The sequence below is a fragment of the Lemur catta genome, chromosome 1 (genome assembly GCF_020740605.2).
Source record: "Lemur catta isolate mLemCat1 chromosome 1, mLemCat1.pri, whole genome shotgun sequence".
Taxonomy (NCBI): domain Eukaryota; kingdom Metazoa; phylum Chordata; class Mammalia; order Primates; family Lemuridae; genus Lemur; species Lemur catta.
Genome location: NC_059128.1, coordinates 164,439,029 through 164,463,037, shown reverse-complemented (window position 1 = coordinate 164,463,037; position 24,009 = coordinate 164,439,029). Strand labels below are relative to the sequence as shown.

The following is a 24,009-nucleotide window of genomic DNA, read 5'->3' as shown; positions in this document are numbered from 1 at the left end:
ACACACACACACACACACACACACATATTTGTTATTGTTATACCCTCTTAATGAATTGATTGATTGATTGATTGATTGATTGACAGGGCCTCGCTCTCTTGCCTAAGTTAGGGTGTAGTGGCGTAATCATAGCTCACTGCGACCTCAACCTCCTGGGCTCAAACGATCTTCCTCCTCAGCCTCCTAAGTAGCTAGGACTATAGGCCATGCCACCACGCCTGGCTAATTTTTCTGTTGTTGTTGAGATAGGGTGTTGCTTCTTGCTGTGTTACCCAGGATGGTCTCAAGCAATTCTCCCTCCTCAGCCTCCCAAAAGTGCTGGGATTATGGGTGGGAGCCAGCCTGCCTGGCCACTCCTTTATTATTATAATATATAATGACGTTCTTTGTGTCTTGTTACAGTTTTGACTTAAATTTTATTTTATCTGATAGAAGTATAGCCATCCCTGCTTTCTTTTGGTTACCATTTGCATGGAATATCTTTTTCTATCCTTTCAGCTTACATGTATCTTAAAAGCTAAAATGAATCTCTTGTAGATATAGTTGAGTCTTGTTTTTTAATTGATTCAGCCACTGTGTCTTTTGGTTGGAGAATTTCCATGTAAGTATTGATTGTTAAAGACTTGCTGCTGTCATTTTGTCAATTGTTTTGACTATTTTGTAATTCCTTTATTCCATTCTTCCTGTCTTTCTGTCTTCCTTAGTGATTTCATGATTTTTTTGTAGTGCTTTGCTTTGATTCCTTTCTGTTTATCTTTTGTATGTGTATTACAGGTTTTTTCTTTTCAGTTTTTCTTAACTGTTTTTCATAACTGTATTTTAAGTTGATAACATCTTAACTTTGGCCTTGTACAAAAATTCTCCTCCTCCCACATTTTGTGTTATTGATGTTACAGTTTACATCTTTTAAGTATTGTGTATTAATTAACAAATTATTGTAGCTATAGTATTTCAAATACTTTTGTCTTTTAACTTTTATACTGGAGTTAAAAGTTAAATGCACCACTATTATGGTATTAAGAGTATTCTGAATTTGACTGTATTCTTCCCTTTGCAGTGAGTTTTATTTATACTTTCGCATTTTCATGTTGTTATTAATAGTTAGCATTCTTTCATTTCAACTTGAAGAACTCCGCTTAGCATTTTTACTAAGGCAGGTCTAGTAGTGATGAACTTCTATAGCTTTCGTTTGTTTTGAAAGTGTTTATCTCTTCTTCATTTCTGAAAGATGCCCTTGCTGAGTATGGTATTCTTGGTTGAAGTTTTTTCTTTTAGCACTTTGACTATATCATCCAATCTCTCGTGGCCTGAAAGATTTCTACTGAGAAAACTGATGATAATCATACAAGGGTTCTCTTTTATGTGGTGAGTTGATTTTCTTTTGTTGCCTTCAAAATTCTATCTTTGTCTTTGTTTTCAAGCTCAATGATTCTTAGTTTTGCCCAACAGTTTGCTGTGGAAGCTTTCTGTGAAATTTTTCAGTTCAGGCATTGTGTTCGTCTGGTCGAGAATTTCCGTTTGGTTCTGTGTTACGGTTTCCATCTCTTTGTTGAACTTCACATTTTGTTTGTGTATTGTTTTCCTGATTTCATTTAGTTATCTATCTATATTTCCATGTAGCTCACTTTTTTAAAGATGGTTGTTATGAATTCTTTTTCAGGAAGTTTTTGGATCCCCTTTTATGATGCTTTATCATGTTGCTTTGATGGTGTTATGTTTCTCTGATTATTTGTGATCCTGTGGCCTTGCATTGATGTCTGTGTATTTGAAGAAGTAGGTACCTTTTCTAGTCTTTAAAGACTGGCTTCAGCTTCAGCCTAAGTCTGTGGGAGGTTTCTTGGCTCTGGGTTGGGCCTAATACCTGGGTCCATAGGGATGGGTCTGGTCCTAAGTCCAAGGGAACTAGCTTGATGCCAAGGTCCATTTGGGTGAGTCTAGAGCCTTTGTCCATGGGCATGAGTCTGGGCCTGGGCCCTTGTTCTATGGAGGTTGGCCTGGAGCCTGGGTCTGCAGTGCCCAGGTGTGTGCAGGGGTCTACTGGAGTGGGCCTGGACCCTGGGTCCACTCAAGCCTGTGTCCTCTGGGGCCAGCCAGGCACTGGGGCTGGTCTCAAGGCTGAGTCAGGGACAGGTCTGGGTCCTGGGTCCATGGTGGCTGGCCTGGAGTGTGGAACTAAAGGGAAGGGGATAGAGCCTGGGTTTTACTGGTTTGGCCTTGGTGCTTTGCCTGTTGCAAAGTTGTATACTCACTTAATCTGCTTCCCCAACTTTGGAAGGTATTGCTCTGCGTTGTGCTGCTCAGGCTTGGGGGAATGTTTATGTGGATAATGTGAAACTATCCTTCCTCCCCTCTTCAAGGTGGCTTTTCTTATTTTTCTGCTATACCCAAGTACTCTAACCTCTCATCTGGACTCCTTAGCTCTTGTAATGGTATTTTCACGCATGAATAGTTGTTAAAATTGATTTTACTACAAGAGATTGAAAGCTGAAATGACCTATTCTGCATCTTTCTGCTATCATTGTCGTAATGATTCTTAAAGGAAATGGTGGTGGTGGTGGTGTTATTGATGGTTATCATGATTTCTCTGGCAGTCCTTCTAAAAACTGCACTCTTCCCACTTAGATATTATGAATACTTCCCTCATGCTTGTCTTCAGATAATTTGAATGTGTTGAATACAGAAAAGATTGAATATGCTGTTTTACAGGAAATTCTTTTGATTCAGGCTTCTTGTTTTTTGAGTATTTGAAGTGCTTTGTATCAGCGACTTACTGGTATAATAATGCTGCAGCAACCACAAAATCTCAGAATATTTCAATAAATTTCACATTATGAGTCTGTAGGTTGTATGGGTGTCTTTGCTTTAGGCTGTGCATCTTCAGATTGTCTGTGGTGACTGTGATTCATGTTTCATTCTGGGGCACTGGTTGTAGGGGCAGCAGCTGCCCACGTTATGTTCATCCCATGGTGATAACAGAGGCACAGGAGGGCAAACCTAGCTATACAGCACTTTTCAAGTTTCCCTTGTGTTACCTTTGCTAATATTCATTGGCCAAAGCAAGTAATATGACTGAGCCAAAAGCAAGGAGCACAGAAGTATCTGTTGTATACCACAAGTGCATACAGAGTATGTGAGTGTGATTGTGTAATGCAGTGAGGTTAAGAATTGGGGCAAATAATTCAGTATAATACAGTGCCCAACTCCTGTTAAGTCGTTATGGGTTTAGCTACTTTCTGAAATTTAATCAGTGTTTTTTCAGTCCTTGTTTTCCCTCTTGTCAAAGGGAAAATACCAGTCCGCCCTTGTTGGATGGATCAGAAGCTGCAGGGTGTTTATGAAATTATCAAAACCTTCTTTGTGTATAAGTAGAAGAATTGGAAATGTGAGAACTCTGGAGAGAGAGATTTTGAATGAATCTTTTCTCCTTCCCCTTTAAATATATGTATTATTAGCGTATGATGGCATTCTTATTTCTCTATTGAATTTCTTATGAAATAAATATCCCCTGAATGCTATTGTCTTTACATGCTCAGAGCTAATACAAATGCTTTTGTTTCACTTTCAGAAGTTTAAGTTTTATTCTAAATCAGATTAGTCTAAATTTGATTAGTTAAAATCAGTGATTTTAGGTTTAATACATAAAATTGTTAAAAAGGATGAAAAGACATTCATTTAATTTTCTGGTTTAATAATATATTTTGAACTTTTTAAGAATAGGCATCATGTTTCCTGCCTTTTTAGTTTCCATGTATAATGCCTTATAAATGAAATTACGAATTATGTGTTAGATTTGATCAAACTTGTACATTAAAAAGAATGTCAGATAGGTCAAATTGTTTCCTTAAACTTTAGGCTATGGCTTGGAGAAGTAAGAACTCCCCAGTTTCTCTGCTTCTTGTGTGGTAGATGCTATTTCTTTGAACTTCTGTGGGGGTGCAAGTGGGAGAGTAATAGTTTGCTGTGTATTGTTGGGACTTTTTATGTTTCTGTATAATAGTTTTAAGTCTAGTATAATAAATACGTAGGTGCCTATCTACTTTTAGCCCCAGGTAAAAAAATATAAATTTTAAATCCTCAGAAAAGAGGTAACTTTTTATTCTTTTATAGTATTACTGACATTTATGATAAGAGAATATTATAATAATAGTGTATTCACTTGGCTGAGTTTATACCTCAGTGTAATTGAGTATGTCAAAGCATCTGATAGTAACATTGTGGCTTTCTCAATTATTTTATAAGGTGAAAATTTGTTTATCCTGATAGTTTGAAATTAACTTATTTGAAATATACCTTTTTTCCCCCTCTTTAGCCCCCTTCCTGTGTCATCCTAATTTATGGATACGCTATGGTGCCGTGGGATTTATCACAGTGGTAGCCCATCAAATAAGTACAGCTGATGTCTACTGTAAACTGATGCCTTATCTTGACCCATATATTACCCAACCAATAATACAGGTATACATGTTCCAACTTGGAGTCAATCCTCCTTCTGAACTGTGTCCCTTTAAAAAAATGTTTAGAGAGTCCTATTTTACTTTAAATTTTTAGAGATTTAAATTGGGCTATAGCATTTTCATACTCCTTTCAAACTTGTTAACGTTAATGGACCAAGCAACTTTGAAGGTGAGAAAAGTTCAAGAAAATATTATGTTATATCTCATGTTATGCCTAATATAGCATGCAACAGTTCATATTTTATTTTTCTTTTATGTACTATTGTAAAGCATTTACTGTTGAAGGAAAATATAACCCACCAGAAATATATATTGGTGGACCTCTGCTTTTTATTGTAAAAAGTATAACTGATTTCAGCCAAAGGCATCATTTATAATACATTAGCAAGAGTCCTTTTCAAATATTTGTGGGTTTTTTTTTTTTGGACCGCTAACTGGTTTTGTTTCTTTTCTTTTTTAATCTAACAGCCTCCTCCCCCCAACCCCCTGCCCTTTACCTCTAAGCAATATAATTCTTGATAATAATCTTTGGGTCTATGGTTTGTACAAGCCAAATTTTATTTACCTAGCTTGTCAGTGTTTGGACCCTTCATCTTGCTAGACAGCCAACTATCAAAATAGATATTTAAATTGAATGAAATGTTAAAGTATGATTCTGGTTGTTATAATAATATGAAATCTCTATTATTTTATTTTATTTTATTTTATTTTATTTTATTTTATTTTATTTTATTTTATTTTATTTTATTTTATTTTATTTATTTTATTTTATTTTATTTTATTTTTTTATTTATTTTATTTATTTATTTTTTTTTTTTTTTTTACCAAAACTCCATTTCCCATTTGGAAATTCGCATGCCTTTCTGGCTTTCTCCTACCTTTGTATCTTAATGTGCCTTCCCTTTTGTTGGAGAAAATGCCTTGGCTAAAGTCTGGAAACTAGGAAGCTTTGGCTGTACCCTCAGTCCTTACTTTCCTTATAGAGTCATTCATTTCTGGGGATCATCATTCTTTATTTCATAGAGTTTATAGAATTTTTTATTTTTACCCCAAGAAAAATTTATATATACATGAAAGTTGGATGGAACTACCAGAAAAAATGCCTTTTTAAACAAATACTTGTTTATGGGTCATTGGAAATTAGGTCTAGAGATTTGACTAGGTATTCTATTTAGAAGTTCATTAAACTTTTGCATTTATCATTGTTTTATATTTTGAAAGGTCAGGATCAGGAGTTAAGAGGCTAATTACCCAGTTATTTCATGAATCTTATCTTTCTCTAGTTTGGATTAGACAAAAGATAACCTTTTATGCTGGTTTTCACTGGCCAACTCACCAGGTAGTTAAATATTAATGTATCTAAAGAAAATCCTCTTGGTTACTGTTAGTAGTGCTCATTTATTTTATTATATAGTCATTGATGAGGAAAATATTCTTTTGGATAATAAAAAGAAGGATTTTATAAACTCTGTGGAGAGAGTAATATATTTCTTCTCAGTGGTTGAATCCATTGGGAAGATGTGATGACTGAATGAAGACCTGTGGTTATTGAGCATCTTTTCTGGATGAGTACCCACTTATTGTTAGACCTGTGAACTGCAGGTACCGTTTAGATCTGGGATGTCATCTGACATATTGGGATCTAGAAAAGGCTCTCTTTTTTTCTAAAATTTCTGGCATAGGTAGTTTTATTAGTCTTCCAATATGATAGACATAGATGTGACCTCTGGTGCTAACAATGAAAAGTAAGAAATGCCTTACCTCTTTAAAGTTCACTAGTATTCTTTTTTCCTTCTACACAAAAATTGCAGATGTTGATCTCTCTCGTTTTCTTAGAAAATAAATGTCTATGTTAACTTTTCATGATTGTATTTATTGGACTTGAAAGCAACTGTACTATATGTTATATTTTTGGCTAATTCTTTTTATTTTTCTAATATAGATTGAAAGAAAACTTGTTCTGCTCAGTGTTTTAAAAGAGCCAGTAAGTCGTTCTATATTTGATTATGCTTTGCGGTCTAAAGATATTACTAGCTTGTTCAGACATCTTCACATGCGTCAGAAGAAACGGAATGGGTCTCTTCCTGACTGCCCTCCACCTGAGGATCCTGCAATAGCACAGCTTCTGAAGAAATTGCTCTCACAGGTTGTATCACCCTTCTGAAATCTTACATTTAAGTGCAGATCTCAAAAATATTGAAGTATCCATTTAGCTATTAAAATATTTTTTATTGAGTAGTATTACATTATGAAAAATGAGGAAATAAATATGGCAGATGTTTTATGCATTTGGTTTGTTATCCAAGCAAAGATACGAGGATGACGATAAGACATTTAGTTGAGCTAAATAAAGAATCATGGGAGACCTATTAAGTTTCATTTGTGATTACTGGCTAAATAAATGAGGGCAAGAGAGTAGAAATAACCTTAGGTTTAAGTAATATTTTTTATTCAATTCCATATTTCACCAAAAATGAAATTCAGCCAGCAGAAATGTTGCAAAGCACAGATGCAATATAGAAAGGTCCCGGTTCATTGCATTCCAAATTTATTGAGTTCTCACTACATACAAACAGCTAAAATAACTTCAGTTTATAATGCATCTTAGGTGGAATAAACCAGCAGTTTACTGCTGTATCTTAAAACCCTATAAATTTGGATCAATTAACAAATTGTGTTAGAACTAGGAAGTAATCTTTTTATTATAGTTGGCATTGGTAAAGCCTCTTTAGAAATTTTAAGTCCAAATTCAGCATCCTGTTTTATGAGGGAGGTGTGGGATCTAGAAAAGTCAAGATAGGAATGAAAATAATGTTAGAAATAAAGAATACAATTGCTGAGTATATGCTTCATGAACCGTAAGGCAAATACTGAGGGACGTTAATGACTATCTTTAATTCTGCAGAAAGTTTTTGTAAAGAGAATGCTTGTCAGTCATCTCTTGTCTAACAAGAAAAGATGAGAAAATGCATTCAGTTGCAAACAGAGAATTTTGTAAGTTTTAAGATATAAATCCTTTGATGTATTTTACTTGTCACTCAGTATCTAGTGCTGTTTGATGCCTGAACATTGGTTTGGGTGATTGAACATTGGAACAGGCTCCCATGGGAGACTGGTCGATAACCATTTTGGTTCTTTTAGATCTAGATTTGCCTGGAGGTTATGGTTGCCTCTGAGTGTCTCTTCCAGGAGAGTAATTCAGTTTCCTATATTCTTGAAGACTTGATTTGATGTGACTTGAATTTTTGAAGAGCTTTTTCTTTGGGTTTTCTTTTAACCTTGGCTTGTACATCAGATGTCTTTTATGTTTTAGAAAGTAATTTATGTAAAATTCGATTCTGAGTGACATTTTTTTGTTGTTTCTCCTGACTTAAGTAACCCTTCTGAAAAAGATTTTGGCATGCAATAAAAATTATCCCAATCTAATTTATATTTCTTTAGGCTTGGGCATTTTGACTCTTTGTATTTATCTCTTCCATACCAATCTTGTATCTTAATTTAAAAGCCTTCATCCTGAAATTTGCTTTTAGTTACCTCATGGAGCCACTCTAGCCCCTTGTCCCTTCATCTCACCTTGCTCTAAGGTATTGGTTTTGCCACTGCCATGGGTACAAGGGAGTGGGAAGGAGTGGTTTCCATAGCTTTTCTGTTAATACATTCTGCTTCTTCCTGTTCTTCTCCGAAGCCCTCCCACTGCTGCTGCTCCCTCAGTGCCAGCTCTCACTACTGGGTGTCATGATAAAATCACTAAAACTCACTGACTCATATTCCTCTGAAATGTCAGTGCTTAGCATATTCATTTGTCTGTCATTTATCCCCTCATTCATCTGATTCCAAAAGGGGAACCAAATATTCCTTTGTTTTATGTTGTTTTTGGTGATAATGACTTTAGAAGACTTGTAATGTTAGGACTGTGCCATCAGAAACAAATAAACAAAAAACCAACTGACAAGGACATTACAAGTCTTGACATTAAGAAGACTTGACAGTATTGACTCTTCCAGTCCATAAAGTTGGTACACTCATGCATTGCTTAACAACAGGGATATGTTCTGAGAAATGCATTGTTAGAGGATTTCATTGCTGTGCAAACATCATAAAATGTATTTACACAAACCTGCCTGGTACAGCTTACTATGAACCTAGGCTATATGATACAGCCTATTGCTCCTAGGCTACAAACCTGTATGGCATGTTGCTATACTGAATACTGTAGAGTTGTAATACAGTGATAAATATTTGTGTATCTAAACATATCTAAGCATAGAAAAGGTACAGTAAAAATATAATATAAAAGATAGAAAATGGTGCACCTGTGTAGGGCCATTCCATTATAATCTTATGGGACCACCATGGTATATGCTTTCTGTCCTTGACAGAGTGCTTGTTCTGTGTTTTCCTTTCTTGTCATGTCCTTGTCAGATGTTTTTTTTTTTTTTCTGATGGTGCAGTCCTAGGATTATTTTTTAAATTGAGATACAGTTCACTACCATAAAATTCATTCTTTTAAAGTATACAATTCATTGATTTTTAGTACATTTACAAAGCTTTGCAACCATATCACTACTGTTAAATTCCAGAACATTTTCATCACCCCAAAAAGAAACCCTGTATCTATGAGCAGTCATTCCTTTTCCCTTCCCTCCAGCCCTAGGCAACCACTAATCTACTTTCTGTCTCTATGAATCTGCTTAAGCTGGACATTTCCTATAAATGGAATCACACAATATGTGCCCTTTTGTGTCTGGCTTCTTTCACTGGTCTTAATGTTTTCAAGGTTCCACATATTGTAGTATGTATCAGTACTTCATTCCTTTTTATGGCCCTTACTATGGCCCTCCCTTTTGTGGACTAAAACATAGACTAACAGAATTGTCTGCGTAAAGTGAATTTTAGGAGGGGTGAACATAAACCAAGAATTGTGGGTGAACACTGGGAAAAATTTAGTCAAGGATCCCTCTATGATTCTTGTACTTTAATGCAATTTTATTTTGCTTTTTAGCTTTCTACTTTCTTAGGGTTGGTTTGTATCATACTGTGCCTTGAGAATCGCGAATGTTACTTTAAACTCTAGTGGGATTCCAGATTGAGGCCCCAGGGGAACAGCCATTGTGTTAAATGAATGTGTTTTTTTTTGTTTTGTTTTTTTATTCTTTTGCATAATAATAAGGTACTAGAGGATTCTGTGGATGGTTGGAAAGGGGAAAATGTAGAACTGCCACTTTTACCTTAATATTTAAGTTGCACATTGAATTAATTATTTAAATTAATTATTTAGTATTTGTCAGTTTCAAGTGTGCCAAGTGTCTTAGGTGGATTAACACATTAAAATTTCACTATAATCTTATAAGATGGGTGATAGTAATTATCCTCATTACATAGATAAATAGAGGTACCAAGAAAATGGGTAACTTGCCCGATGTCACACAGATAGTAAGTAATAGGGTTGGAATTTGAACCTAGGTAGTCTGACTCCAGCCATTATCCTAGAACGCTACTGGGTGTATTGCTTAGATTTACAATTCAGCCATCATTCCTATCAATGCCTGAGTTGTGTAAAACATTTTAAATATCATAGAGTGCCTTCACATACTCATTAAATATAAATTTCTCCTTTTGCATTCTCTTTCAATTTTAAATTGGGTAGTTTGACCTTTTAGTTAGTTATTCTGAGGCCTGTTATTGCTTGTGAGAATAACCTAAAATATATGGTTTTATTTGGATTTAGGGAATGACAGAGGAAGAGGAAGACAAACTTCTGGCACTGAAAGACTTCATGATGAAATCTAATAAAGCAAAGGCCAATATAGTGGACCAGAGCCATCTTCATGATAGTAGTCAGAAAGGTGTTATTGACTTGGCAGCCTTAGGCATAACTGGGAGACAAGTTGATCTTGTTAAAACCAAACAAGAACCAGATGACAAACGGGGTTAGTACATTTGTTTGTGTGTTTAGCTTGTTATTATTAGTTATTTCATAAGGCTGTTTTTTAGCTAATTAATAATAAAAAGCCCCATTTCTCAGATACAGAACTTTCAAATATAGTGACTCCATTACTTAGGAGGGAGATTTTGGGGAGGAAAAGTGGGGAAGTGAACTAACAATTAAGAGATTAAGTAACCTGCCAAAATCACAGCTCTGTTTGTGACAAACCAAGGCTTAATTCCAAAGGCTTATAATAAAATCATGTTTCCACTGTGGAGGTATATAATTGAAGATGGAATTCTGTTTTTCTAATCCTTAAATCACCAATCTAAAGGCAATAGTCTATATAGAAAGAGAGAAAGGTTTGTGGTTTATTATTAGTACATAATACCCAATGCATTTAAAAGAATGGTTTTGCTACTAATAATGAAATACAAAAGAGTAGAGACTAGAGAAGCCTTAACCATTTGCAGTCTTGATATTTAGAAATGTTAGCTCTTGTGACACTGACATTGATCGTATGAGGTTTTTGTATATACCCCTTTTGTAGATATATTCACCGTCAAGTACATGCCTTTAAAAATTCCTCTGTTACAGCATCAGATTTTTGAGGGCAGTTAATTAATTATATTTACAATAAGCCTCTAATTGCCAAATTTGGGATATTTGTAACATAATTTTTAATGGTTTACATCCATAAATATAAAGTATTCATACAAATTAATAAGAAAAAGGCAAGCACCCCAAAAGAAAAAGGGTATTTGAACAGACAACTGATAGAAAAAGGGAAATGCATATATGTGAAAAGTCAAATAATAAATGCAAATTAAAACAATGAGAGATGCCATTTTATTCCTATATGATTAGCAGAGACTGATGATACCTGGTGTTGTCAAGGCTACAAGGAAATAGGCATTTTCATACACTGTCAGTGAGATTATAAATTGAACATACTCTTCTTAGAAGGGAGTTTGACGTTAGTCACTATAATTTAAAATGTCCTTACTCTTTGACTCACTGTTTTCAGTTCTGGAAATTGATCCTAAGAAGCACTGACAGCCATGTGAAGAAATGTATGTAAAAATGTTCTCAGTGGAAAAAAAGGAAATAATCTAAAGGTTCATTAATAGAGGAGTGGTTATGTAAATGTTCAAAGTATTTAGTTAAATACGGGGGAAAAAGCAAGTCTTGAAATGGTATTTATTCTATTTTTCAAAATAATATGATAGTATATCATTAAAATATAGTCTATGAGGTTTATGAAGTTGGAGGACTATGCATCAGGCTATTAGAATTCTGGGAACAATTCATGCTATATTTTGGTAATGCCAGAACTTTGTGTTACTTATATTTTTTTGTAATTGGACAAGGATAAAAATAAAGGCTTTCTTATCTGTCTGTATAGTAAGGAGGTAGCTATATCCCAATTGATTTTTTAATTTCTTCCGTTCTTTTTTTTCCTTTTTGTTGTTGTTTTGTTTCCGAAGTAACTGATCCTGGAAATGGAGAGGTCGTATTTAGCAGTGTGGTCAGTGACATTTGAAGAAGTTTTTATTGTCACTTCTTTAGATAAAGTGGTTACTTGATACTGAGCTAGCCTCAGGAAACCAGAATGCAATTAGGTCTAATTATTAACACCATTGAAAGCACATCTGTTCCATCTGCCATAGAGATGAAGTGAGACTTAATGAGTTGATATATAAATATGAATAAATTGGAAATCTTAAGGAACAAATAGGATGTGAAGTCCATTGCTTCCCTGCTGCTGCCCCAAAGGCAGGAAAAGCACATACTGATTTTAAAGGCTACCTTCAGACTAACTATTCTGAATGTATTTTCATAGCTAGAAAACATGTAAAACAAGATTCAAATGTAAATGAAGAATGGAAAAGCATGTTTGGGTCACTGGAGCCACCAAACGTCCCACAGGTCCTACCTAAAGGGAGTGACCAAGAAGTGATTCAGACCGGGAAGCCTCCTCGTTCTGAGTCTTCTGCTGGCATTTGTGTCCCTTTGTCAACTTCTCCGCAGGTACTGTTACCTAGGCAGTAGTCCTTTTTGTGTCTTAGAATCCCATTGTGCTGTTTTGGATGTTTAAAGATTGGACACTATAATGGATAAATCAATGTGATGACTTGTCCTTTAGAAAGGACATATTTCTTTCTAAGACAGGTTTATCTTTAATTTTATAGCCAAGGGGAAATCTAGTTATTGAAAATACCAAAAAGGTCTCATTTTAGAGTACTTGCCAATAAAAGTGATCTGAAATTGTGGGTTGAAGACATTAGTATGAACTGTGATTATAATTGGGCTATAGTGGACCTTTTAAATCTTCTTAATTCCTCCTCCAATATAATATAGTTATATTTGTAAAATAGCAAAAATACTTTTGGGAAGATGTCCCAAGTTTGCTATGTATGGTAAATGTCATGATGATTTTGACAAACCGAGGGAGTCCCCAACTTACAGTGATTTGACTGAATGATTTTTGTACTTTTATATGGTGCGAAAGTGATACACATTCAGTGGCAACTGTACTTTTCTACATATAATCATCTTGTTTTTCACTTTTAGTACAATATTCAATAAATTATGTGAGATACTCAACACTTCATTGTAAAATAGGCTTTGTGTTAGATGATTTTGCCTAATTGTAGGCTAACGTGTTTTGTGTATATTTAAGGTAGACTAGGCTAAGCTGTGATATTTGGTAGCTTAGGTGTATTAAGTGTGTGTTCTACTTATGATATTTTCAGCTTATGATGGGTTTATTGGGATATAACCCCATTGTAAGTCAAGGAGCATCTGTATTTGAAATTAGTTTGTAATTTAAGGTAACTCTTCCCTAGCCAATCATATTTTAAATGAAAATATTAATTGAACCAGACTGATAAAATTGAAATTCCATTTCTTCTTTTCATTTAAATTAATGAGAATTTTTGTTTAATGTTATTTTTATGCTGATAAATTTCTTACCTAAATGTAGAGGTTAGAATTTTAGCATTTGTGGTTAAACTTTATTTTAACTAGGTTTTCCTTGAGAAAATGTCATTTATTTAAATAGATTTTAAAACTGGTACATTAATATGGACAAAAAGCTGATATAATGCACAGATAGAACATGGGTACATTTTTGTTTTCAAGGTAACTTTGCTTATGACATGAAGACCTATAATTTCTATTTGTTTTGCAGGTTTCAGAAGTGATGAATGTCCAGAATAAAAAACCAGTAATACAGGTTTTAAGTAGTACAATTTTACCATCCACTTACCAGATTCGGATCACAACTTGTAAAACTGAACTTCAGCAGCTTATACAACAAAAGCGGGAGCAGTGCAATGCTGAGAGGATAGCTAAGCAAATGATGGAAAATGCTGAATGGGAGAGCAAACCACCACCACCTGGTACAAGTTCCACTGATAGGTAGTTGTAGTCCAACTAGGTGCCTGAGACTAGAATCTAAGGGAGGAAACTGGTATTTAATTACCAAAGGAAGTAAGAAGAAACCTGTCATTTGGGAAGCCCAGAGCAAGAAGTATTATAATAAGTGAGAAATCTTAAGTCATTATTTGTGGAGTTTGGATCTTTTTAGTTCTGGGGGCAACTTGCTGTGTCATATTTAGGCTGGTTACTTAATAATTTAGTCTTGTCTGTGCTTCATTTTTCCCATTTATAGTACTAAGTCTTACCTGCTTAGTGTCATGCCACTTTCTCATTGAATGCCAGGCTTCTTGGAGTAAACTTCTTGCTTTTAACTTCTGGAGGGTTTAACATGCATCTATTAATATTTCGTAAGAAAAAGGTAGAAAATTTAGAAAATAATGAATATTTTAAAAAAGAAAATAGCATCACCTATAATCCCACCACTTAATGATTATCAACATTAAGATTTTGGGGATACGGTTCTATATTCTGAGGAGGTTTAAAAGAAATTTAGAGATACTTGATGAAAATGTGGCTCAGCTATTTTAACAGACTTGCCCAGTGTAATGTGGCAGAGCTTGTCTTTGATATTAGATTTGTAGATTTCTAAAAAAAAAAGTTGTATGAGTTTCTATACTTACATTTTAATAACAAAAATTTAACTTAAACTCTCTGAGAAGAAATTCATAGTGTGCTTATGTGTAGACATTTAAAAGTCATGTGAATTCCTGTGGGCCTCTGATGTGGACTCGGAAAGATGCTGGTTAATGTTGTTAAGTGGCATCTCTGGTCACTTAAGTTTTCTTACTAAAATAAATATCCTGGAATGTTTAAGCTGTTTCTGTGGTATAAGTCAGTATTATTTACTGGCCCTGCTTTAAATAAAGAAAAAAGTTGACCACAAACTATCTATTTTATGATAGAATCTATCTTTATAAGTGATATTTTATACTTAGTGGAGTTACACGTTTTATTTAGTAAATCACAGAAAAGATGTCAAATTTTGTGGTTCAAGGAATGTGCAATGACTGTTGGACTCTTGCTTTTTTTCTTTTCATACTTGAGTGGTTGTATGGAATTGATTTTCTCTAGAGGGAAATGTTCAACCTAGCTGGTAGATTATCTAGACTTCTTGACAGAGTGGTTTTGATGACTTTCAAATTCAGCATTTCACCCTTAAAAAGCACATTCAGCTGTTGTTCCCACACATGAGCTAGAGATCCAAGGGGAAACGTTTTGTTTTTTGTCTTAGAGTAAGCCAGATTTGGCAGTAGTCTTGGTTTCATTATTGTTTCTAGGTAAAAAGAAATCATTTTTAAAATGGCATTGTTACCGCTTTATTAGGCACAACGCTTACTCTTAATACAATATGAGTTTCAGCATAGCTGTCTGTTTTATTTTAAAATCAAATAATATTAAATATAACGAAATGTTATACTTAGTATGATACAAAAAAATTTATTCATCGGACACTGAAGACAGTTATGTGCAGGATTCTATGCTAGGTATTGTGAATGATTCAGAGTGCATAAGATACGGTTTCTGGCCTCAAGGAATGTATAATTTATTATAGGAAATTAATACACAAGAATATACATAACAGAACATAGAAGGTTATATATCATAAAGTACTGGACAGAACATGAACATTCTGGGGCTGTAATTTATAATACCGTTTTTACTAACATGTTGATATCACAGAATAAATGATTGCAGGTAGGGAGGCAATTGACCAACATTTGCATGTTTACTGTGAGCTAGGGACAGTCTTACACTCTTTTTTACATCTTGCTTATCCATATAGTTACCCTTTGGATTAAGTAATATACTCCTCATTTTACATTTGAAAGTATAGCTCAAAGAATTTAAATAAGTAGCCCAAGGTTACACATTTAAGGTATGATGGAGTTGGGTCTTGGAGACTCTCATGTTCCCTCACACTAGGGTAATCGTTACTCATGCTACTGAGTCAGCAGTCATGGTTTTTAGGGGTAGCAGGTGACTGCTTTGCCTTGTCAGATACTGGAGAGGGGGCCCAGGTGCAGTCTTTCTGAAGCTATTTGAGCAAGACTTGATTGCTATCTTCATATCTTAATAAATGTGTCTTGGTCTAGTAGACCACTCTGTATTAGCTAGCTATTGATACCTTTTAATTATTTAGTCCTTAATAATTGTTCTCAAGGTGGTTGTTGGTGATTGTAACTTGGGGATGAGTGAGAGTTAAACTACAATTTAAGATACACTCGTTTGCTTTACCTTAGGGTGGCGTCCTAAAGGGCTACTGGTTGCACATCTTCATGAGCACAAATCTGCCGTGAATCGAATTAGAGTCTCTGATGAACACTCACTTTTTGCAACATGTTCAAATGATGGCACAGTGAAAATCTGGAACAGCCAAAAGATGGAGGGGAAAACCACCACCACCAGGTACCATGCTCGGGACTGGATCAGTTCATTCATTCAAATCAACAAATACTTACTGTTGAGTTCTTACTCTGTAACAGGCACTGTTTTGGGCGGCAGGGATACAGCAATGATAAGTGGACAAAAATCCCTCTTCTGTGGAGCTTACCTTCTCATGGAAAGTGAGAGATGATAAAAGTATAAATAAGTGAAACATTGTTAGATGGAAAAAAATGTTATGGAGAAAAATACAGCAGGAAAGAGGGGCAGGGAATACAATAAGGGTAGGGTAGAATTTTAAATATTAATAAACTGTCCACAGAATGCCTCACAGAGCAAATGACAGTTGAGGAAAAAATTGAAAAAAGCGAGGGAAAGAGCCATGTGGTTGTTTTGTGGAGGAGCATTTCCAGGCAGAGAAAACAGGAATTTCAAAGGCCCTGAGGAAGAAACATGTTTGGCATGTTTGAGGAACAGCAGAAAGGTCTGTGTGGCTGGAGCAGTGTGAGCAAGAGGGAAGGGTAAGGGGTCAGATTAGATTGGGCATTTTATAGGCTGTTGTAAGGGACTTTGTGAGTGAGATGGGGAGCCTTTGGAGAGTTCTGAGCAGAGGAGAGACATGATCTGAATTAGAGGAAAACAGAATTACTCTGGCTATTGTGTTGAAAATAGACTGAAGAGGGGCAGAGCAGAAGCAGTTAGGAGACTAGTACAGTAATTCAGGTAAGAGATGGTGGCTTCGGCCAGGGTGGTAACAGGGAGGTAGTGGGAAATGATCAGATTCTGGATGTTTTGGTGCTAGAGCCAAGACTTGTTGAATGGATTAGATGGACTACAAGCAAGAGAAAAGTCAATGATGGAATGATTAGCTATGTAAGGAAAACAAATATTGTACCATTGCCCCATTGCTGTAGACAAGAAAGAGATAATTTATGACTTGAAATCCCTAAAACTTTAAATATGCATGATGTGATTTTGATAAATATTATAAGTATTCTAGATTTATAGTTATATACCTACTTAATTTTCAGTCTGTCTGCCATGCCCTTTTCTCTCTCTGTACACACACACACACACACACACACACACACACACACACACACACGCCCCATTTTGTCATACTCTTATTTGTTCTTTGCCTAGTTTGGTCTGAAGAGAAACCTACTAGAAATCAAAATTGAATCTCATCTACATAGAAATTAGAAGCTTTATACATTGCTGGTGGGAATGTAAAATAGTGCAGCAACTTTAAAGAACAGTTTGGCAGTTTTTCAAAATGGTAAAGAGTTACCATATGATTCCATAATTCTCATAAGTATACACCCAAAACAATTGAAAACATGTTCACACAAAAATCTGTACACAAATGTTCATAGCAGCATTATTTGTAATAGCCAAGAAGTGGAAACCATAGTGTCTATCACTTGATAAACGGATAATAAAATGTGGTGAATCCATATCATGGAAAATTATTTAGCCATAAAAAGGAATGAAGTACTGCTACATTCTACAACATGGATAAACCTTGAAAGCATTATGCTAAGTGAAAGAAGACAGAGTCAAATCATACCAATCATATGTATGGTATGATTCCATTTATATTAAATGTTCAAAAAAGGCAAATCCAGAGAGACAAAAAGTAAATTAGTAGTTGCCAGGAGTTGGGGGAAGAAGCACTGGGGAGTGACAGCTAATGGGCACAGGGCTTCTTTTTGGTATGATGAAATTTTCTGGAATTAAATAATGATGATGGTGATGGTTGCAAAATTTGGTAACTAAATTATAAATCCCTTTAAAAAGGTGAATTTTGTGGTATTTGGATTTTATCTCAATGTTAAAAGAGAGGGTGTGAGAGAACACAAGTGTATGTGAGAGACAGAGCATGCTGGCATTCTCATATCTGCCCTTGCCTTGTCCCTGACTGTCATTACTTATCTGCAATACCGACTAGCCCCCTGTAGGCATTGCATTTGAGACATATGACTGCGCAAAGACTTATGCCCAAATGTTTATAGCAGCCTTATTCATAATAGCCAAAAAGTGGAAATAACCCAAATGTTTATCAACTGATGAATGGATAAGCAAAATGTATAATCCATACAATGGAATAATATTCAGGTATAAAAAGAAATGAAGTATTGCATGCTACAGTGTGGATAAACCTTGGCAACAGTGTTCTACGTGAAGGAAGCCAAGTATAAAAGGCCACATAACGTATGACTGTGTTTATATGAAATGTCCAGAATAGGGAAATTCATAGAAAACAAAGTCAATTAGATGTTGCCAGGGGCTGGGAGAGGGAAAAAGGGGAATGAAAGCTAATGGTTAGGAGGACAGTTTATTGTTGGGTTTCTTAGGAATGATGAAAATGATTTGGAATTAGATGGCAGCAATCTATACAGAATTCTATTGATATACTAAAAATCACTGATTTATATACTTTAAAATGTACTTTATGGTATATGAAAGGTATATGATAATTGTCTCAGTTAAGCTGTTATTAAGAAAAAGTGAACTAGAGAGAGATGATTGGTAAAAAATATATAAAAGATTCCATATTTATTAAAAACAAATATGAATATGTTATGTATAGAAAAGATATATCAAAATGTTAATAGTGTTTCTGGGTGGTATTATGAATGTTTTACTATTCTGTGTTTTCTGTATTTTAATAATTTTTGTACATTAATATATTAACTTTTATAATGAAATAAATTACAAAAGATACGTTGATAAATTTGGTGATTAGGGGCTTTTGACCTTTTAAAGGTGTGGGCTTCTTAGAAGGGTAGAGATGTTACCTATGTGGAGGGTAATGATGGAGAGAGTTGGGAGACCCCTGTGTAGATTATATATTCAAGAAGTTTGGCAATAAATTTAGAGGAGGATAGAAAAGACAGCTCGAGAGGTCAGCATGTGTGTAGGAGAGACTATTATAAAATTTTGCATTTGTGAATGTTAATTTGTGATTTATATATTATTTGATCTTTACTGTGGCCCAGTTAGGTAAAGTAGGACAATCCTTGTTTTGTAGATGAATAAACTGAGGCACAGAGCAGGTTAATAGCTTGACAAGACCATACAGGTAGTTGGTTGTAGTACTCTTTAATTCCAAAGCCAGTGCTTTTCCTGCTCTGCCAGGCTGTGTGTAATGAATTATAGAATAACTGAAGCATGTAAGAGTAAGGGTTTAAGGTCTTCCAAGAGTTCAAGGAGAATTGGATCAGGACTACAAGTATGGGATTTCTGATTAGAAAAAAGGAGAAACAGTCTTTCTACGGTGGGAGAGAGAGACGTGTGTGAAGATGGCCATTTGAAAATATCAGAAGAAAAGGTGATTTTGTACTAGTGTTTTTGAAGGGGGATTCTTAATTTTGTTATGAGATCAGGGAGATAAAACGGACCTCAAAGTAGTAATTTTGTTTGCTAATAGTCACGTGGATATTGAATATTAGCAACAAGATTATTTCAGAAATAAAGTCTTATATTTTCTTTTGTTCAGATCAATTCTTACATATAGCCGAATTGGAGGACGAGTCAAGACGCTCACATTCTGCCAAGGCTCCCACTATTTGGCCATAGCATCTGATAATGGTGCTGTCCAGCTTCTTGGAATTGAGGCTTCTAAGCTGCCCAAGTCTCCTAAAATCCATCCTCTACAAAGCAGGTATCTTTCTTTTGTCCTTTTTAGAACTTTGCATTTAGTTTAGTGCACTATGGTAACTTAACTGTTCCTCCCACCCTGCAATGTAGTTTGGATCAACTGAGGGCCTCTTACATTGTGCTTCTTTTTGAAGCCCATGAAGTAAATAAAACTGCTTCCAATTTAAAGTTTACATGTGGTTAGTCTCAGAAGATGATGTCTATGTATCTAATTTTCTGCCAGCTTGTCAAAAGGTCAGGAGGGCAACTTTGAACTTGTGGCTCATCCTAGTCTGGAATTTGTCTGAATAACCCAATTATCAGTTGTATCTTCTGTTTCAACTGCTAAAAGCACAACTCTGTCTAGCTGCTGACTTTGAGAATGTGAAGTGTTCTTCATTAAATAAAACTCAAACATTATTAGCATTCTGTCACTTAGCATTAAAATCTCTGAAGTTGATGGGAACAGAAAGAAGAGCTTTTAGACAGATGATTTGCTTATCATTTTAAAACAATAGTGATTGGTTTTATTTAAGAGTTTTTTTCACTTTTTGTACATTGTGGTTGCTTATAGGTTAAACCACATACAAGGTGAGATATTTAAAAAGTAAAATAGTTTTTGACTGACCAGAATGTGTTACATACCTAGTATCTTAAAGACAAAGAAGATATATTATGCTAAGAATCCACAGTCTAGTGGAGAAATAGACAAGTGGACAGACAATTTCAATACAGTGTGGTAACATGCCACTTGTTAAATGAATAGCAATAGCCCTCTTGAAAGGGAGAGGAAAGACAGCATGTGAGACCAGATGTGAGTTAGCAGCTGAAGCAGGGTGCTTGACAACAGCATGCCAGGCAGAGGTGGACCCCAAAGAAGGCAGAATGAGGAGACTTTTGGTTCAGTGGGTAAGTCATGGCCACTGGGTAGTGTAAGGCAGAAATGGATGTTTGTTGGGTCACCTAGGATTTTTTGTTTTTGTTGTTTTGTATTTAAAAATATGTTATTTTCAACACATTCACTAAATAGATTTGAGCAGCTTTTTGTCCAGGGCATACTATAAATGGCCTTTAACTAACAATGAATACCTGCTAAAATCTGTTTCAGCAGAAGAAGACTATATAGTAATATATCTATTGAGTTTCATTAAATTAAGTATTGGGACAGTGTACTGTGTGATGACTGAGCCTACAGGCCACACAGACATGCACATTCAGTGCATGGTTAGCTCTCAGCCAATAGCACTTTTCACTGTGAATGTTATTGTCTTTAAGCAAATGTTAACTACCTAAATTGGTAGAAATGTGCCAGGATGTTTAGATTTCACTCTGCCTGACAGTTGTGTGCTCCAAAGAAACCTTGCCATAAGTTTTTTGTATGTTTGTTTGATTCAGTCATATCAACTGTTGTCATGGCTCTTAATAATTGGAATTTGTGGAAGGGGTTATTTCACATTTTATTTGGCACTTGGATTTTTCATCATCCTTCTATGGGGAAATACAGTCAGAATTAGAATGTTTGTAAAAATGATTATTTATCTAAGGAGTCAGCAAACTACAGCCTGGTATGATCCATAAAATAAGAATGATATTTGCATTTTTAAAGGGTTGTAAAAAAATGAAGAATATGTAGCAAAGACATACTTGACTCATAAAGCCTAAAATATTTACTATCTGATTCTATACAGAAAGTGTTTGCTGACCCCTGATCTAGGAGATAAAACTAAGACAGTCTGTGTGAAAGCATGATATGTACTAATCAAGGAGGCTGGTCAGTGTGTTTTATGATTTTCTTTTTAGTTTTAAAAATGGGCCGGACGCGGTGGCTCACGCCTGTAATCCGAGCACTCTGGGAGGCCGAGGTGGGCGGATTGTTTGAGCTCAGGAGTTCAAGACCAGCCTGAGCAAGAGCGAGACCCCATCTCTACTAAAAATAGAAAGGAATTATATGGACAGCTAAAAATGTATATAGAAAAAATTAGCCGGGCATGGTGGTGCATGCCTGTAGTCCCACCTACTCGGGAGGCTGAGGCAGGAGGATTGCTTGAGTCCAGGAGTTTGAAGTTGCTGTGAGCTAGGATGATGCCAGGGCACTCACTCTAGCCCGGGCAACAGAGTGAGACTCTGTCTCAAAAAAAAAAAAAGTCTCAGCTTGAATAAAAACTACACTTACACAGTGGAATAGTACTCTCCAATGTAAAGAAATGAAGTCATGCAACAACATTGATGAATCGTAAATACATTTTTCTAATGAAAGATGTTAGACCCAAAAGGATATATATTACGTGTTTCCAATTATATGACATTCTGGAAAACATAAAGTTATAGGGAGAAAAACAGATCAGTGGTTGCCACAGGCTGAGGGTATGGGTAGAGGTTGAATGCAAACAGGCTGCACAAGATAATTTTTGGTGTATGGAATGGTTTTGTGTGATTCTGTAGTAGAAGATACATAGGTTTTGCCATAGCCCATTTAACTGTATACCACAGCTGTGAATTTTACTGTAGGTAAATTAAGAAAAAATCAGCCAGGATATAGGGGAAAGATGGAATGCAATCTGTGACAAAATGAATCTGTTTTACACGTGAATTGCATAATCATATTGAAGGGCATGGAGAATAAAGGAGCCAACCTAAGCAACTTTGGAAAACAGTGTTTTAATTGGATACTGCAAGGCTAATGACAAAAGGAGGTGAATTCAAGTACTATATTCTTGTTGGTTGTTTTTCTTAAGGGTTAAACAATTACAGTTTAACAATTTCAGGTAGTTGAACAATTTTGAAACTATTTGTATACTAGGGTTGAACAAATAAGTAAATACATGATAGATAGAGCCAGGTTTCTCACTGTTGGAGAAAGAAGTTATAAATAAGAAAGGGGCAAAGGCTAGAATGAACTCTGGTGCTGGATAGGAGTTAGAGATTATCAGTATAGACTCATGATATAGGTATATGCATATGTATAAGTATACATATATACACACCTACAAATAAATTGATACAGAAATATAGATATATCTGCATGCATGAAGTAGTAATTGTATACATAATATATATCTTAGCTCTGGCCACTGAGAGGAACTAGAATCTGGGACACTGCCATAGCAATGAGTACTTCGGGCCTAGATCTTTGTTTCTAAATACCATTCTCCAGTAAAAGGAACTAGTACTCTTAGGAGAACTGGTTGATTCCAGGGGTGGGGCAGGGAAAATAAAACATTTGCCTGGGGCATCTTGTGGTACCAAAAAATTAGAAAGTATTAAAAAATAAATACATTGAAAGGGCACAGGCGCCAACTTGAAAGAGCTTCTAGTGATCAAAGTTGGAACAACTTGAGCAACAAAATAAATAATGATAGTATTGGATTGTAACTCAAAGAGTAAAATAAATATCTGTAGAGTCCATACTAATATAAATTAGTGAATAAATTAATGGGGAAGAAGTGACAACTTACAGAAGAATTCTAATCAATCAATGTAGAAGGAATGAGCGAGTCACCATTACATCACTCCAGGTGTGCTCCATCAAACAGACGCAAAAATTAGCAAAAATTAAAGCAGAACAGGAGTTCTGCATTGTTTCAAAGTATTTCCACCAAATATTGAGTAATTATAAAGGGAAGAAAAATAAGTGGAGAATCATAGCAGACACCATCTTACTCAAATGATTGAGGTTAATATCACCAGTAATACAAGTTGAGCATTTCTAATCCGAAAATCCAAAATCTGAAACCTTTTGAGTGCTGACATGACGCCACAAGTGGAATATAACACACCTGACCTTATGCATTGGGTTGTAACCAAAACACAGGAAAAAATTTGTTTCATGCACAATATTAAAAATATTGGACAAAATTACCTTCAGGCTATGCATATAAGGTGTATATGAAACATAAATGAATTTCATGTTTAGACTTGGGTTCCACTCCCCAGGTATATCATTATGTATATGCAAATATTCCATAATCTGAAAAAAATCCAAAATTTGAAACACTTCTGGTTCCCAGCATTTCAGATAAGGGATACTCAACCTCTACATACCAATATCAGGTTCTCCCTCAAATGATACAATGAGAACGGCATATCTCTTCCCCAGTATCCTTCTCGATAAAGCGTAGCCTCAGTGTAATAATGAGAAAACATCAGACAAACTGAAATTGA

The 24,009-nt window shown here is 35.3% G+C and overlaps 1 protein-coding gene across 3 annotated transcripts in view; it reads left to right on the top strand.

Moving 5' to 3' along the window:
* Positions 1–24,009, top strand: part of PIK3R4 (phosphoinositide-3-kinase regulatory subunit 4) — a 62,137-nt gene that overhangs the window by 28,332 nt on the left and 9,796 nt on the right. For all 3 annotated transcript variants that reach the window (XM_045538541.1, XM_045538550.1, XM_045538536.1), the window contains 7 exons: positions 4,310–4,455; positions 6,397–6,600; positions 10,183–10,384; positions 12,224–12,411; positions 13,574–13,784; positions 16,065–16,230; positions 19,709–19,873. In XM_045538541.1, the coding sequence (XP_045394497.1) occupies positions 4,310–4,455; positions 6,397–6,600; positions 10,183–10,384; positions 12,224–12,411; positions 13,574–13,784; positions 16,065–16,230; positions 19,709–19,873 (1,282 nt within the window). The remainder of the gene's footprint in view (positions 1–4,309; positions 4,456–6,396; positions 6,601–10,182; positions 10,385–12,223; positions 12,412–13,573; positions 13,785–16,064; positions 16,231–19,708; positions 19,874–24,009) is intronic.